At 36.9% G+C, this 13,228-nt stretch overlaps 1 protein-coding gene across 5 annotated transcripts in view; it reads right to left on the bottom strand.

Moving 5' to 3' along the window:
- PPARG (peroxisome proliferator activated receptor gamma) overlaps positions 1-13,228 on the bottom strand; it is a 153,024-nt gene that overhangs the window by 74,192 nt on the left and 65,604 nt on the right. The window contains exon 1 of one of the 5 annotated variants that reach the window (XM_003409970.4): positions 4,629-6,922. The exons of 3 other annotated variants lie outside the window; for them this stretch is intronic. In XM_003409970.4, the coding sequence (XP_003410018.2) occupies positions 4,629-4,710 (82 nt within the window). In that variant the 5' untranslated portion in view covers positions 4,711-6,922. Of the gene's footprint in view, positions 1-4,628; positions 6,930-13,228 lie in introns of those variants that run through there. One more of the 5 variants, XM_023547901.2, reaches the window with a different exon arrangement.

The raw sequence follows: 13,228 nt of genomic DNA on the forward strand, positions 1-13,228 counted from the left end.
AGATTTCCTCTGATCCAAAAAGAATACTTACTTTCCAAGGAGCTATGATGATTTTAGAACCTCTCTAAGGTTATGTTATTAAAGTTATAAGTGACAATTCGGACAAAAATACCAATCTATGACAACCTCTATCAGAAATATAAAAAATATCCTTTATTTAGTGGCCCATGTCATATACCTAATTTAAAAAAAAAAAAAAAACCAGTTGTCACTGAGTTGCTCTCAGGTAGCTTTCAAGACAAGTTGTATTTCCTTTGGATTCTAGAGGAAAACAAGATAAAAAAAAAAAAAACTGATACCATGTTTTCTTGTAAGCATTTAATACAAACTATATTTGTTTTGGAAACCCCGGTGGCATAATGGTTAAGTGGGTGTTTCCTCTAATTCACAATTTCGGGGAAAAGTACATGAGAAATGAGAATTTGGGGGGAACATAGTGAAGAGACTTTCAGAGTCCAGAAATGTACCATATCTACTAAGTCTTGGTGATCAGGAATGAGATTAAATTAAAAATTAGTTAAATTAGAAATAAGTGGTAAAACCAGAGCCATACCGAAAAGAAAATTAATGTAGACGATGGTAAAATTTTAGAAAAAGCCCCTGAATTGTTATTACATGTGAGCTTACAAAATTCAGAGTTGCGTCAATACCTAAATCTTGTCTGTACTTCCACTTCATCACAAAATTAGCATCTAAGACAGTCTTCTAATGTCTCCGAGAAGAAAATGTGATCATCACTCTCACTGAGGCCCAAAGCATGATTGCAACCTTTGGAAATTCAATCTCCTCATACACAAATGTGAATAAAAACTGGAAGTCATTCCACCATTTAAAAAAATCAGACACAAAGATGCTTTCTTTAAGTTTGATTGTTTCCTTACCAAAACACTGCATGAGGTCATGCAGAAGCCTCATCTCACTCAAGTAACTGCCACCTATTTTAAATAAATAAGGTTTATGTGCTTGGCTGCTAACCAAAAGGTTGGTTACCCAGAGATGCCTTGAAAGAAATGCCTGGCAATCTACTTTAAAAAATCAGCCACTGAAAACCCTCTGGAGGACAGTTCTACTCTGACACACATGGGGTCGCCATGAGTAGGAAATGACTTGATGGCAGCTGGATTTTTTGTTTGTTTGTTTTTATTTTAGTACATAAATAATTCTGCAGTTTTTGCTTTTTCAGATTCCTTAAAAAGCTTCAAATTTAGGGTATTACATCAGGGCCTTCTATTCAATCCACAAGTGATTAATACTACAAGGCCTAAACAATAACCTCTACAAAGGGCTTTAGAATTTTAAAAAAGTGCTTTTGCAAATATCGTCTCATTTAATCCTCACAATAACCCTGCATCTTCTGCTCATGTACGTGGGAACCACGTGCCAGAGAAGACAAGTGGCTTGCTCAAATTTACAAAGCAAGTTTGTTGCCAAGAGAGGCAAGGTACTTCTATTCCCTGATACTACACATGTCCCTTATCACCTCCAACTTCTGGAAAGGTGAAAACTTTGGTCAGTCCTGTAAATGCTTCCCAGGATGGAGCTGCCTGGAGTCAAGCAGACTCAGTTTAACATGGCGATAAACATGGCACGCAATCCCTCATTCACTCCTATCTCAGGAGAGACTCTCATTCCGAAGGCTCCTCTATTGCAGCATTTATCATGTCTCTAAGGCATATTTCCATTGCTCAATCAGCTCTAAAGGACAAGTGTGTCATCATTGCTCAGTGCTCTGGTGCAACAACTTCAAATTATAAAATTCACACAGGACCAAGTCTGGCACCAAAAGCAAGAGGCATATTCAGCTTGAGCTTGTGGAAGCTTCCCCTTCGGTCTTGCCAATTTTTACTAGTGGAAATGGTTTCGGAGCCAGCATGGGGTTACTTAAGGTTGCTTGAGAAGCTCATGGTGAAAACTGAGAGAGGACTAAGATATAGAGGCCACAGTAATAATGGGGCTCAGTAAAAGGTGAGGGAGTCCTCTTTGGGCACAGTGGTCTAGTAGAGATTTTTATCTCACTAATGTTGTCAATATAGCTGAATGTCTGAATCATTCACAATAAAAGAGCCTCTTTTTCTTCTAGAGCAATACCTAGCTGCTTGCAACAATCCCCAACTCCACTTTGTCTATGACAAGGAAGACGGAGACCTAAACCCGCTGCTGCACCTAGGCTACATACCTAATCTCTACAGAGTTCTGGGTGCGTGTTTCACCTTTGCTGGCTCCAGGTAGCTAACAATGATCACATTCCTTATTTATTTTCAAGTTTATTTGTCTGTTTTGGCAGGGGGTAGCAATTGAAATTGTCAATCCATCAGTAAATATTTACTGGTTACCCATAAAATACAACAGAAGGCCTTTAGGAACTTATATTTTAACAGAAAACAACACGAATAAGATGTAATCACAAACCATGTAAGATAATATGAGACTAAATTACTGGTACAAAATGTGTTGTAATTGCTAATAAAAGAAAAGTACTACGGCCCAGCAATTTCACTCCTAGATATATACCTAAAAGTCTTGAAAGCAGGGACTCAAACAGATACTTGTACAAGAAGGTTCATTACAGCACTATTCATGATCGCCGAAAGGTGGAAACCACCCAAGTGACCATCAGCAGAGGAATGGATAAACCGAATGTGGTACGCACATACAATGCAATGTTACTCGGCTATAAGAGAAACGAAGTTCAGACATATACTATGACATGGATGAACCCTGAAAACGTTACGCTGAATGAAATAAGTTAGACACAAAAGGAGAAGTGTGAGTCTACTTATATAAGATATAAGGCACGTATTTGGCAAAATAACAGGCAAATGCACAGACACAAAAGTAGATTAGTGGCTATTGGGGTTGGAAGGAGGGGAGAATGGGAAGTCATTGCTTAAGGGATACTGAATTTCTTTTTGGGGTGATGAAAAACTTTTGGAAATAGATAGTGATGACCACGCACAACATGGTGAATGTAATTAATGTCACTGAATTGCACACTTAAAATGATTATAACAGCCATTTTTTGGTTATAATATATATTTTATCACAATAGCTTTTTTTAAAGAAGAAAAGTACTGGGTTCTTCTTTTGGAGGAGATTAAACAGGGAAAATTCAAGGCACTAAAAGTAAGAGATTAGCACAGAAAGAAAACCAATTTGAATCACATAACCGTCCTTACAATATACAGGACTTCTATTGTACTTGCCTCCAGAGAACCTAAAAGGTTTGTTGCATTACACTCTAGAGATATTCTTTTCAAACAGAGAAAACTATCACATTTTGATTCAAGTGCTATTATTTCATGGAATAGCTAGGACATTTTGCCCTAATGCAGGCTAAATCAATAACTGAAGAAAGGTAGCAATAATTTTTATGGCTTGCAAAAAAATAGAATACCATCATTTTACACAGCATCATGAAAATAAAGTCCTATATAAGAGGCTCAGAAAGATAGAAATCAGCAAGATAGAAATATACATTGAGTCAAAGGATTATAATAAAATGAAACAGTATTTCAGGAAATATTTTTTCTTAATTAAAAAAAATGATGCTTTTAAAATTTGTGATTAATATGTTAAAGTTCTAGGCTTTCATAAAGATCAAAAGCTTAAAATAGAAGCGTCCATTTAAACAATTAGGTGACTTAACATTAATGCCTTAGCATTTATAGTGTAAAACATGACTCACACTAGTTAACACAATCTATTTTTACATGAGGCCTATGAGAAGAGAAAAAAAATAAAACAAATAGAAACAAAGAAATAAATATGAAACAATACAAAACATAAGAAGCTGTCCTAAGAAACTCCAGTAGAAGGAGCTGTAGAAATGAAGAACTTAAACTTGGCAATGGCTAAGAAAGAAATGCTGAAAAGTGAAGTCGCTGTTTGAATCTTTCATATCCTCGCAGAAGTAATATCTTATTTAGCACACAATAAGCATTTAACCTTTTAGGAAACTCATTTACTTCAAGTGTGAAATGAGGTTCTTAGAACGGATGTTCTTCAAGGTCCCCACAATCTATGCTTTTAAAACAGAGTAGGCACTATGCTAGGTATCCTAAGAAACACAAGAAAGAATATAGCTTGGTCCCTACACTCCGGGTGCTTACAATTCTTCAGCGAGATAAATGTACACACAAATACCTAGATTTCAAAGTAGAACAGAAAAGTACTCAGAGAGGTTTAAGAGGAATAGAAGTGCTGGAAGAGGGATAGAAAGCCCTGTGAGAAATATCTAGCATAAAAGACTAATGGGGGGAAAGTGACTCTTCAAAAATTCCAAAAATTCCTTAAGTATTTTTGGGAAATGTATACAAACTCAGGAAATAAAAACAAATAAGACTGGTTTAGGATATACATGCGCCTTTAATGCCTACAATTCAGGAAGTAAGAACCATGCACAAAAATAATTTTATTAGGTTTCCCCCTCCCAAAGGTTTTGAATATGCTTTATAAGTGAACATTGGGGCAGAAAACTAAGCATTAAAGTACTGAAATATAGACACGATAGTATTAGAATAAATATACTTTGAAAAACAACTTTTCTGTAGTCTGAACCTAGACGAGCAATTTTACCCTTACTTAATGCCAAAAATATCCCAAATAGCCCTTTCTAGAACAGACTTTACCTTGTGAAGTGCTTGCAGACAGTGTATCACTGAAGCAACAGCTCTCAGGGTCAATGAGAGAATCTCCCAGAGTTTCACCCATACCAGCACGGAAAAGAGATTCGCTGTGATTCACAATGATACTTTGTCTATTCCTCGCAAAGAATCAATCCGGTAAACGAAAAAGACTTGCAGTAATAAAACATGTGAATACACCAGTGAATCAAGACACCAGTTTCCAAATATTTGGGAGAAGTGGGAATAAACACAGAAAGGACCAGGCCTGAATTGGCTGGCACCATCCTGTTAGGGAGCCAGCTGTGACAAAACGTGGTGTCATAATGCTGCTCACTGCTTTGGCAAGACTTGGTACATTACAAGAAAAATATTGCCACACTGTCTCGTCAGTAACCCACATGTTCAGAGTCTTGTGAGAGGTGTGAACTGTACAGTATTTAGAATTATCAGAGCAAGGAGATTGTTCAAGAGCTTCCTAAAATGGAAGACTTTAAATCCCTGGGTTATGAAATACCAGAGAAATTCATTTGGACGAAGTTTTTTTCTAGCTGTCCATTCCTGGTTGAATCTGTAGCCACGTTATCTGAAGTAAACTTTTGAATTCAAATACGCACTCATTTTAAATTTGTTATCAACATATTATAATCCTAAGATATTTATTATGGAAACCCTGGTGGTGTAGTGGTTAGGCGCTACAGTTTTTAACCAAGAGGTCGGCAGTTTGAATCCGCCAGGTCCTCCTTGGAAGCTCAAAGGGGCAGCTCTACTCTGTCCTATAGGGTCGCTGTGAGTTGGAATCGACTCAACGGCAGTGGGTTTCTTTGGTTTTTTTTTTAAGATATTTATTCTACTACTTTTACCAGTTGCTGTTAAGTAGATTCTAACTTAACCCCATGCGTGTCAGAGTAGAACTGTGCTCCACAGAGTTCTCAAAGGATGGCCTTTCAGACTTAGAACACTAGGCCTTTCTTCCAAGGTATCTCTGGGTGAACTTGAACCTCCAGCCTTCTGGTTAGAGGTGTGTTTTTTGTTTTTACCTATACATATATAAGTACACACATCTACATGTAACCATGCACATATTTTTTTGGTTGTTACTACTGTTGTTGCAAAATTTTATATGTTGTGGCTTTTTACCAAAATCACCCCTTATTCTTGTGTATTTCTTTGTGTGATCATTTACCTTGGTCAAGTTGTGCTGACTTCATCCTTATTCAGTATTACCTTACCCATCACCAAAACTAACAAGCATCAACTATCTAGAAAGTGATTCTCCCTCTTTTTCCCTCCCATCCCTGGTAACCACCAAAGAATGTTGCTTACTGTATGTGTAACTATTCTTTTCTTTTTATAATAGTGAGATGATACAGTATTTGCCCTTTTGTGATTGGTTTAATTCACTCAGCATAATGTCCTCCAGAGTCATCCATGTTATAATGTATTTTGAGAACTTGTCATTATTCTTTATGGCAGTATAGTATTCCATTGTGTGTATGTACCACAGTTTGTTGACCCATTCATCGGCTGATGAGCAGTTAGGTTGGTTCCATCTTTTTGCTATTGTGAACAGTGCTGCACGGACCATGAGTGTGTATGTCTGTTTGTGTCAGTAGTTTTAGTTCTTTAGCATATACGCCTAGAATGGGATTGCTGGATCATAGTGTATTTCTATTTCTAGATTTTTGAGGAAGCACCATACCGTTTTCCATAGAGGTTGAGCCAATTTACAATCTCACTAGCAGTGGAGCAAGGTTCCAATCTCCCCTCAACCTCACCAGCATTTGTTGTTTTCTATTTTTTGATCAGTGCCATTTTTGCAGGGGTGAGAGGGTATATATCATTGTAGTTTTGATTCACATCTCTCTAATGGCTAATGATCACAACTTTTCATGTGTTTGTTGGCCACGTGAATGTCCTATTTGGTGAAGTGTTTGTTCATGTCCCTTGCCTATTTTTAAATTAAGCTATTAGTCTTTCTGATGTTGAGTTGCTGAAGTTTTCTATATATTTTAGAGATTTGACCCTTATCAGATATATCATTCCCAAAGTTTTTTTTCCCAATCTGTAGGTTGTCTTTTTACTCTTTTAATAGTTTTTTGATGAGCATAAGCATTTAATTTTTAGGAGGTTCTAGTTATCTAACTTGTCGTCTGTTGCTCATGCATTTGTAGTTGTGTTTGGTAATCCGTTACTGAAAAAAGTTAGGTCTCATAATTTTGTCCCCAAGTTTTCTTTCAGGAACTTTATAGTTTTGGCTTTAACATTTAGGTCTTTGATTTATTTTGAGGTTTTTTTTTTTTTTTTTTTTTTGATATGGTGTGAAGTATGGATCTTGTTTCATTTTTCTGCAAATGAATATCTAGTTTTGCCAGCAACCATTTGTTAAAGAGACTACTTCCATCCCATTCAATGGACTTTGACCCCATGTCAAAAATCAGCTGCCCACAGATGGATGAATTTATTTCTGGGTTCTCAATTCTGTCCCATTGATTTATGTTGCTGTCATTGATCCAGTTCCAGGCGGTTTTGGTTGCTGTGGCTGTATAGTATGTTTTGAGGTCGTGAGTGTCAGGCCTCCTACTTTGTTATTCTTCTTCAATATTGCTTTGGCTATTTGGGATCTCTTTCCTTTTCTTATAAAGTTGGTGATATATTTTTCCGTTTCAGTAAAGAATGTTGTTGGAATTTGGACTGGGATTGCATTGTATCTATAGGTTGCTTTGGGTAGGGCCTGATATGGTTTTGATTGTATATATCAGGGTTTGCTTTTTCAAAACTCGATCAAGTGTATCCATCAATAACAAATGTAACAATGTTGCATTAGTTGATGTTTAAACATGGGTTGAAGTTTAAATGATAAATGCCATGTTATAATGAAAAATGCAGAGTTCTCTCTGTGAAGAATGCATTACCAGGAAAAAATAGAGTTACACTGATGGACTGGCGAGGAATTGTGGTCAGTTTTGTAACCAGGAAAAAGCTGGCTTCTTGCTCAAGGCCTTTGCCCTTTTTGGCAAGGAGAAGCGCTAGCTCTGCCAAACTCCTAATGTGGGAGCAAGCCACCTCTTGTCACATTAAGTGGCCTAATAGAATTGCAGTGACTTGTGGATTTAAAAAGTTGCCCCCACATAGGGCAGTATAGATGGCAATAATTCTCTCAGCTGCATATATCCTGATATTCCCCAAGTGAATATATGTATATAATCTAGCCAACGGACACTGAATAACCAGTTATCCTTCAAGGGGACTAGTAAAAGTTTCCCTGCCAATTACAGAGCAATAGTTTGGTGGGAAAACACTTACTAGATCTGAACGGCACAGAACAAAGTAGAAAGTTGGGCAATTATATGGCTATTTAAAGCAAGAGAATTAAAAAAAACACCTTTTATTAACAGGTTTTTATTAAGGTAATTCAAGTTAAAGTAAGTTTCTTGACAGTCCAAATGACTGAAGTAATTATAGAACTAGGTCTATATTCAATTTGAATTCTCAATAAAGGGGTTGCTCCTTCTCTCTTAATCCTGGGAAACTTAATTATGTTACAAAGTAATCCAGACACAATGACATAATATTTAAGGATATGATTGAATCTCAGATTTTTGGTTCAATTTATGATAGAGCAAAATAAATCATTAAAGTCACAGCACTTTCCTTCTTTTTAATAAAATAGAAAAGAATATAAGCCCCATTCTGCCTATAGATACTCCTATTCAATGTCCCAAGATATGTTTGGGTCTAGAGGACAAACAGCCTTATTTCCTATCAAGGGGCAGTATCTCACTCAAGTCCCTACAATCATCTCATTCTTGCTCTTAGATTCCAGAGACTCTTTAACTTTTTGAAAAGGTATGTTTTATTAAAATGTTATTAAGATTATACTTTTTTTTAACGTTATTAAGATCATGCTAGATTATAAAATGATAAAATTGGCAGGATGATACTATTTTAGAGTGGGAGGAACTATTTAGAGTCCAACACTTTATTAATAAGATGAGAAAACTAGGCCCCACAATGACAAGTACATTCTCTAGGCTGAATAGCCCAGTGGTGACAGAGTTGCAATTACAGTCTCAGTCGTTAGGACCTCCAGTTCCCAGGCCAGGATTCTATTGTCCTTCATCAACTTTCTACTCTTCGAAGTGTCTAAATCACATCTCTTAATAAATCAGGCACCATTGGGATGGAGTATGGTATGAGTTAGGGGGGAAATATGTTAACCCTTCAAAGCAATATCAGTAAATAATTGATCATTTTTCAATATTTATGGGTTATTGGGGGTGGCTCTCAATACCCTTCTTCCTCCTGTTTTTCTACCTTCCCTCAACTATAATGTAGCTAGTTTCTACCATGTTAACTATTTGGGGGATATTCTTAGTTTTGTTTCTGAAGCCAATAGTATTACCTGGTTCTCAAGTTCTACAGTAGTCTCTTATATTTGGGAACTACACAGACCCAATCTTTCTAACTATCCTCAAAGGGACTAATTTCTGTACTCTTCACCTACTGCTACTTCTATTCTCATTTTTCTCAGACACCATTCAAGTTGCCTATCTACTGTATAGCTAGGCCTTCTAAGCCTTTAATGGCTCTCACACTGTGCTTTAGCCATGCAAACATACAATTATTTTCAGCAGTTAATTATTCTATAGCATCTGAATCTAATAGCACCTACTTTTATAAAACTTATCACATTCTGTCATCCCTTCTCCCCCTAGACTATGTTACTTAAAAGCAGAAGTCTACCTTATTCACTACATTTCATTCATTTACGACAAATATTTATTGGCAATATAATATGTGGCAGGAATTAAGCTGGGTGCTAAGGACACAATGATGAACAAGATAAATGTGTTCTCCATCTTATAGAGTTAAAAAGTAGCCAAAAAACAAAATTATAAGTTTGGTCAACATAGAGCCTGTCACATAGCAGGCTCAATAAATGTTGGTCAACTCTTGACAACATATACAAATCAAGCAATTTATGAAGCACCCTAAGTTACCAACAAAATGCCTATATCATGTGGACTCTTTAATCAGATTTCATATTAAAAGTAATTATAATATTTTGTCATAGGTTATTTAAGAAACAACTAACTCACATGGACATAAAAATGGACCAAAATAAACTGAGCCAAATAAATGAAGCCATTCTCATTTGTATTCTAATCATGCATTTCTTTTGTCCTCAGATACTGAAAGGGCTTATTATATTTTATTTTACATTCATTCATCCACCCATTCATCAAATACTCATCAAATGCCTACTAAATGTCAGTATTATTCTAAGTATAGGAGATTAATACATTAATAAACCAAGGTACCTATCCTTAGTGGGTTCACACTTAACTATATTCATAAAAATTATCCAAATATACCTAAAACAATGATCTTTTATTTAACTTTGAGGGTCAATTACCATGCACAGATATCAGAAATAATATATTTGCTTAAATAATGGCTTCATTACCAATGCACAGCATGTGATTACCAGAAAATTTATAAGGGTTTTGGCATGCATGTGAGTATCTCTAAGACCTTAAAATTCCCTAGGGTCCTATTTATAACATTAAAATCTGAAGGATATTATAATAAGATACATAAAAGAGCATGCCAGTGAATTACACTGGAATTAAGGTATTGGAGCTTTAGACCTTGCCTAGGGCAATTGGTAAACCAGTTAATTATTAGCACTTTGCATCTCAAGGGTACTTTTATTGCTATCTACTTTTTGGAGAACACCCAAGGAGGATACTGTTGTTGTAAGCTGCTTTCGAGTTGGCCCTGACTCATGGCAACCTTCCGCACAACTGAACAAAACACCGTCCAGTCCTGCACCATGCCCATGATCAGTTGGGGTCCTCTTACTCTGGAAGCTCTGCTGAAACCTGTTCAGCACTACAACCAACATGCAAGCTTTCGCTGATAGGTAGGTGGTGGCTGTATATGAGTTCTATTGGCCAGGAATTGAACCCGGGTCTCCTGCATGGAAAGTGAGAATTTTACCCCTAAACCACCAGTTTCCCCTCTTATAGGGATAGTCTTTGATAACTTTATAGAGTGAGAAAAAAGAGTGAGAAAGAGTGGTAAAAGACCATGTTTCTTATGCACCGTGTGTAAAAGCTAACTCAACTCCTTCTGTTGAAGGATGTAAGGCTTTGTGTGATGACAGAAGTTCAGAAGAAAGTCATCTTTCCTTGGACTTTTGGAGACATAAGGGCTATGGGTGTGGTTGTGGAGGAATTAGGAATGACTATATAATGAGGAGGATGAAAAGCTTATTTAACTTGTATCCTGGTTTATGACAGTGGAAAACTGAGAGTTTAATATTTGAGAAGCCTACTCTTCGACGTTTAGTCTTACTTTATTTAGCATTACTTTATGAAACCTAACTTTGGCCAAAAGTATCTAAATACTACTCACACACACACAAAAATCCCCCAATTTTAGTATATTTAGGAGAAGACACCACCACTCATCTGTCAGTTTGTTGTACTGTGGTGGCTTGTAGTGTTGCTGTGATGCCGGAAGCTATGCTACTGGTATTTCAAATACCAGCAGGGTCACCCATGGTGGACAGGTTTCAGCCAAACTTCCAGACTAAGATGCACTGGGAAGAAAGACTTGGTGATCTACTTCTGAAAAAACTGGCCAATGAAAACCTTATAGATAGCAGGAGAACACTGATATAGTACTGGAAAACAAGCCCTTAAGGTTAGAAGGGACTCAATTTACAACTGGGGAAGAGCTGCCTCCTCAAAATAGAGTTGACCATAATGACATGGATGGAGTTAAGCTCTTGAGACCTTCATTTGCTGATGTGGCACAAGTCAAGATGGGAAGAAACAGCTGCAAACATCTATTAATAATCAGAATATGGAATGTACAAAGTATGAATCTACGAAGATTGGAAGTCATCAAAAATGAAATGGAATGTGTAAAGATTGATAGTGAGCTGAAATGGACTGGAATTGGCCAATTTGAATTGGCAAATTCTATGGTCTACTATGCCAAGAATGACAAATTGAAGAGATATGATGTCGCATTCACTGTCAAAAAGGACATTTCAAGATCTAGTCTAAGGACAATGCTATCAGTGACAGGATAATATCCATATGCCTACAAGGAAGACCAGTTAATATGACTATTATTCAAATTCACACACCGACTAATGCCAAAAATGAAGACATTGAAGATTTTTACCAATTTCTGCAGTCTGAAATTGATCAAACATGCAATCAAGATGCATTGATAATTACTGATGATTGGAATGTGAAAGCTGGAAACAAAGAAGGAGGGTCAGTAGTTGGAAAATATGGCCTTGGTGATAGAGACGATGCTGGAGAGCATATGATAGAATTTTTGCAAGACCAATGACTTCTTCATTGCAAATACCTTTTTTCAACAACATAAACAGTGACTATACACGTGGACCTCACTGGATGGAATACACAGGAATCAAATTCACTACAACTGTGGAAAGAGATGACGGAAAAGCTGAATACCACCAGTCAGAACAAGCTGAAGGGCTGACTGCAGAACAGACCATCAATTGTTCATATGCAAGTTCAAGTGGAAGCTGAAGAAATTAAAACAAGTCGACAAGAGCCAAAATATGACCTTGAATATGTCGAACCTGAATTTAGAGACCATCTCAAGAATACATTTGATACACCGAACACTAACGACCAAAGACCAGACAAGTTGTGGAGATGACATCAAGGACATCATACATGAAGAAAGTGAAAGGTCATTAAGAGAGGGAAGAAAAAAAAGACCAAATGGATGTCAGAAGAGACTCTGAAACTTGCTCTTAAATGTAGAGAATGGAAGAAATGATGAAGCAAAAGAGCTGAACAGATTTCAAAGGGCAGCTAGAGAAGACAAAGTATTAGAATGAAACATACAAAGACTTGGAGTTACAAAACCAAAAGGAAAGAACACACTCAGCATTCTCAAGCTGAAAGAACTGTAGAAATAGTTCCAACCTCAAGTTGTAACACTGAAGGACTCTATGGGCAAAATATTGAATGACGCAGGAAGCATCAAAAGAAGATGGAAGGAATACACAGAATTACTGTACCAAAAAGACTTGGCCAACGTTCAACCATTCCAGGAGGTAGCTTATGACCAAGAACTGATGATAATGAAGGAAGAAGTCTAAGCTGCACTGAGGGCATTGGTGAAAAACAAAGCTCCAGGAACTGATGGAATACCAAGTGAAATGTTTCAACAAACAGAGGCAATGCTGGAAGCACTCACTTGTCTATGTCAAGAAATTTGGAATACAACTACCTGGCCGATCGACTGAAAGAGATCCATATTTATACCCATTCCAAAGAAAGATGATCCAACAGAGTGCAGAAATTATCGAACAATATCATTAGTATTCACAAGCAAAATCTTGCTGAAGATAATTCAAAAACAGTTGCAGCAGCACATTGATAGGGAACTGCCAGAAATCCAAGCCAGATTCAGAAGAGGACATGGGATGAAGGATATCATTGCTTTTGTTAGGTGGATCTTGGCTATGCAAGGGAATTCAACTGGGGATCATAACAAGTTATGGATAACATTTCGAACACTTAACTGTGCCCATGAGAAAC

The sequence above is a fragment of the Loxodonta africana genome, chromosome 22, assembly GCF_030014295.1.
Source record: "Loxodonta africana isolate mLoxAfr1 chromosome 22, mLoxAfr1.hap2, whole genome shotgun sequence".
Classification (NCBI taxonomy): domain Eukaryota; kingdom Metazoa; phylum Chordata; class Mammalia; order Proboscidea; family Elephantidae; genus Loxodonta; species Loxodonta africana.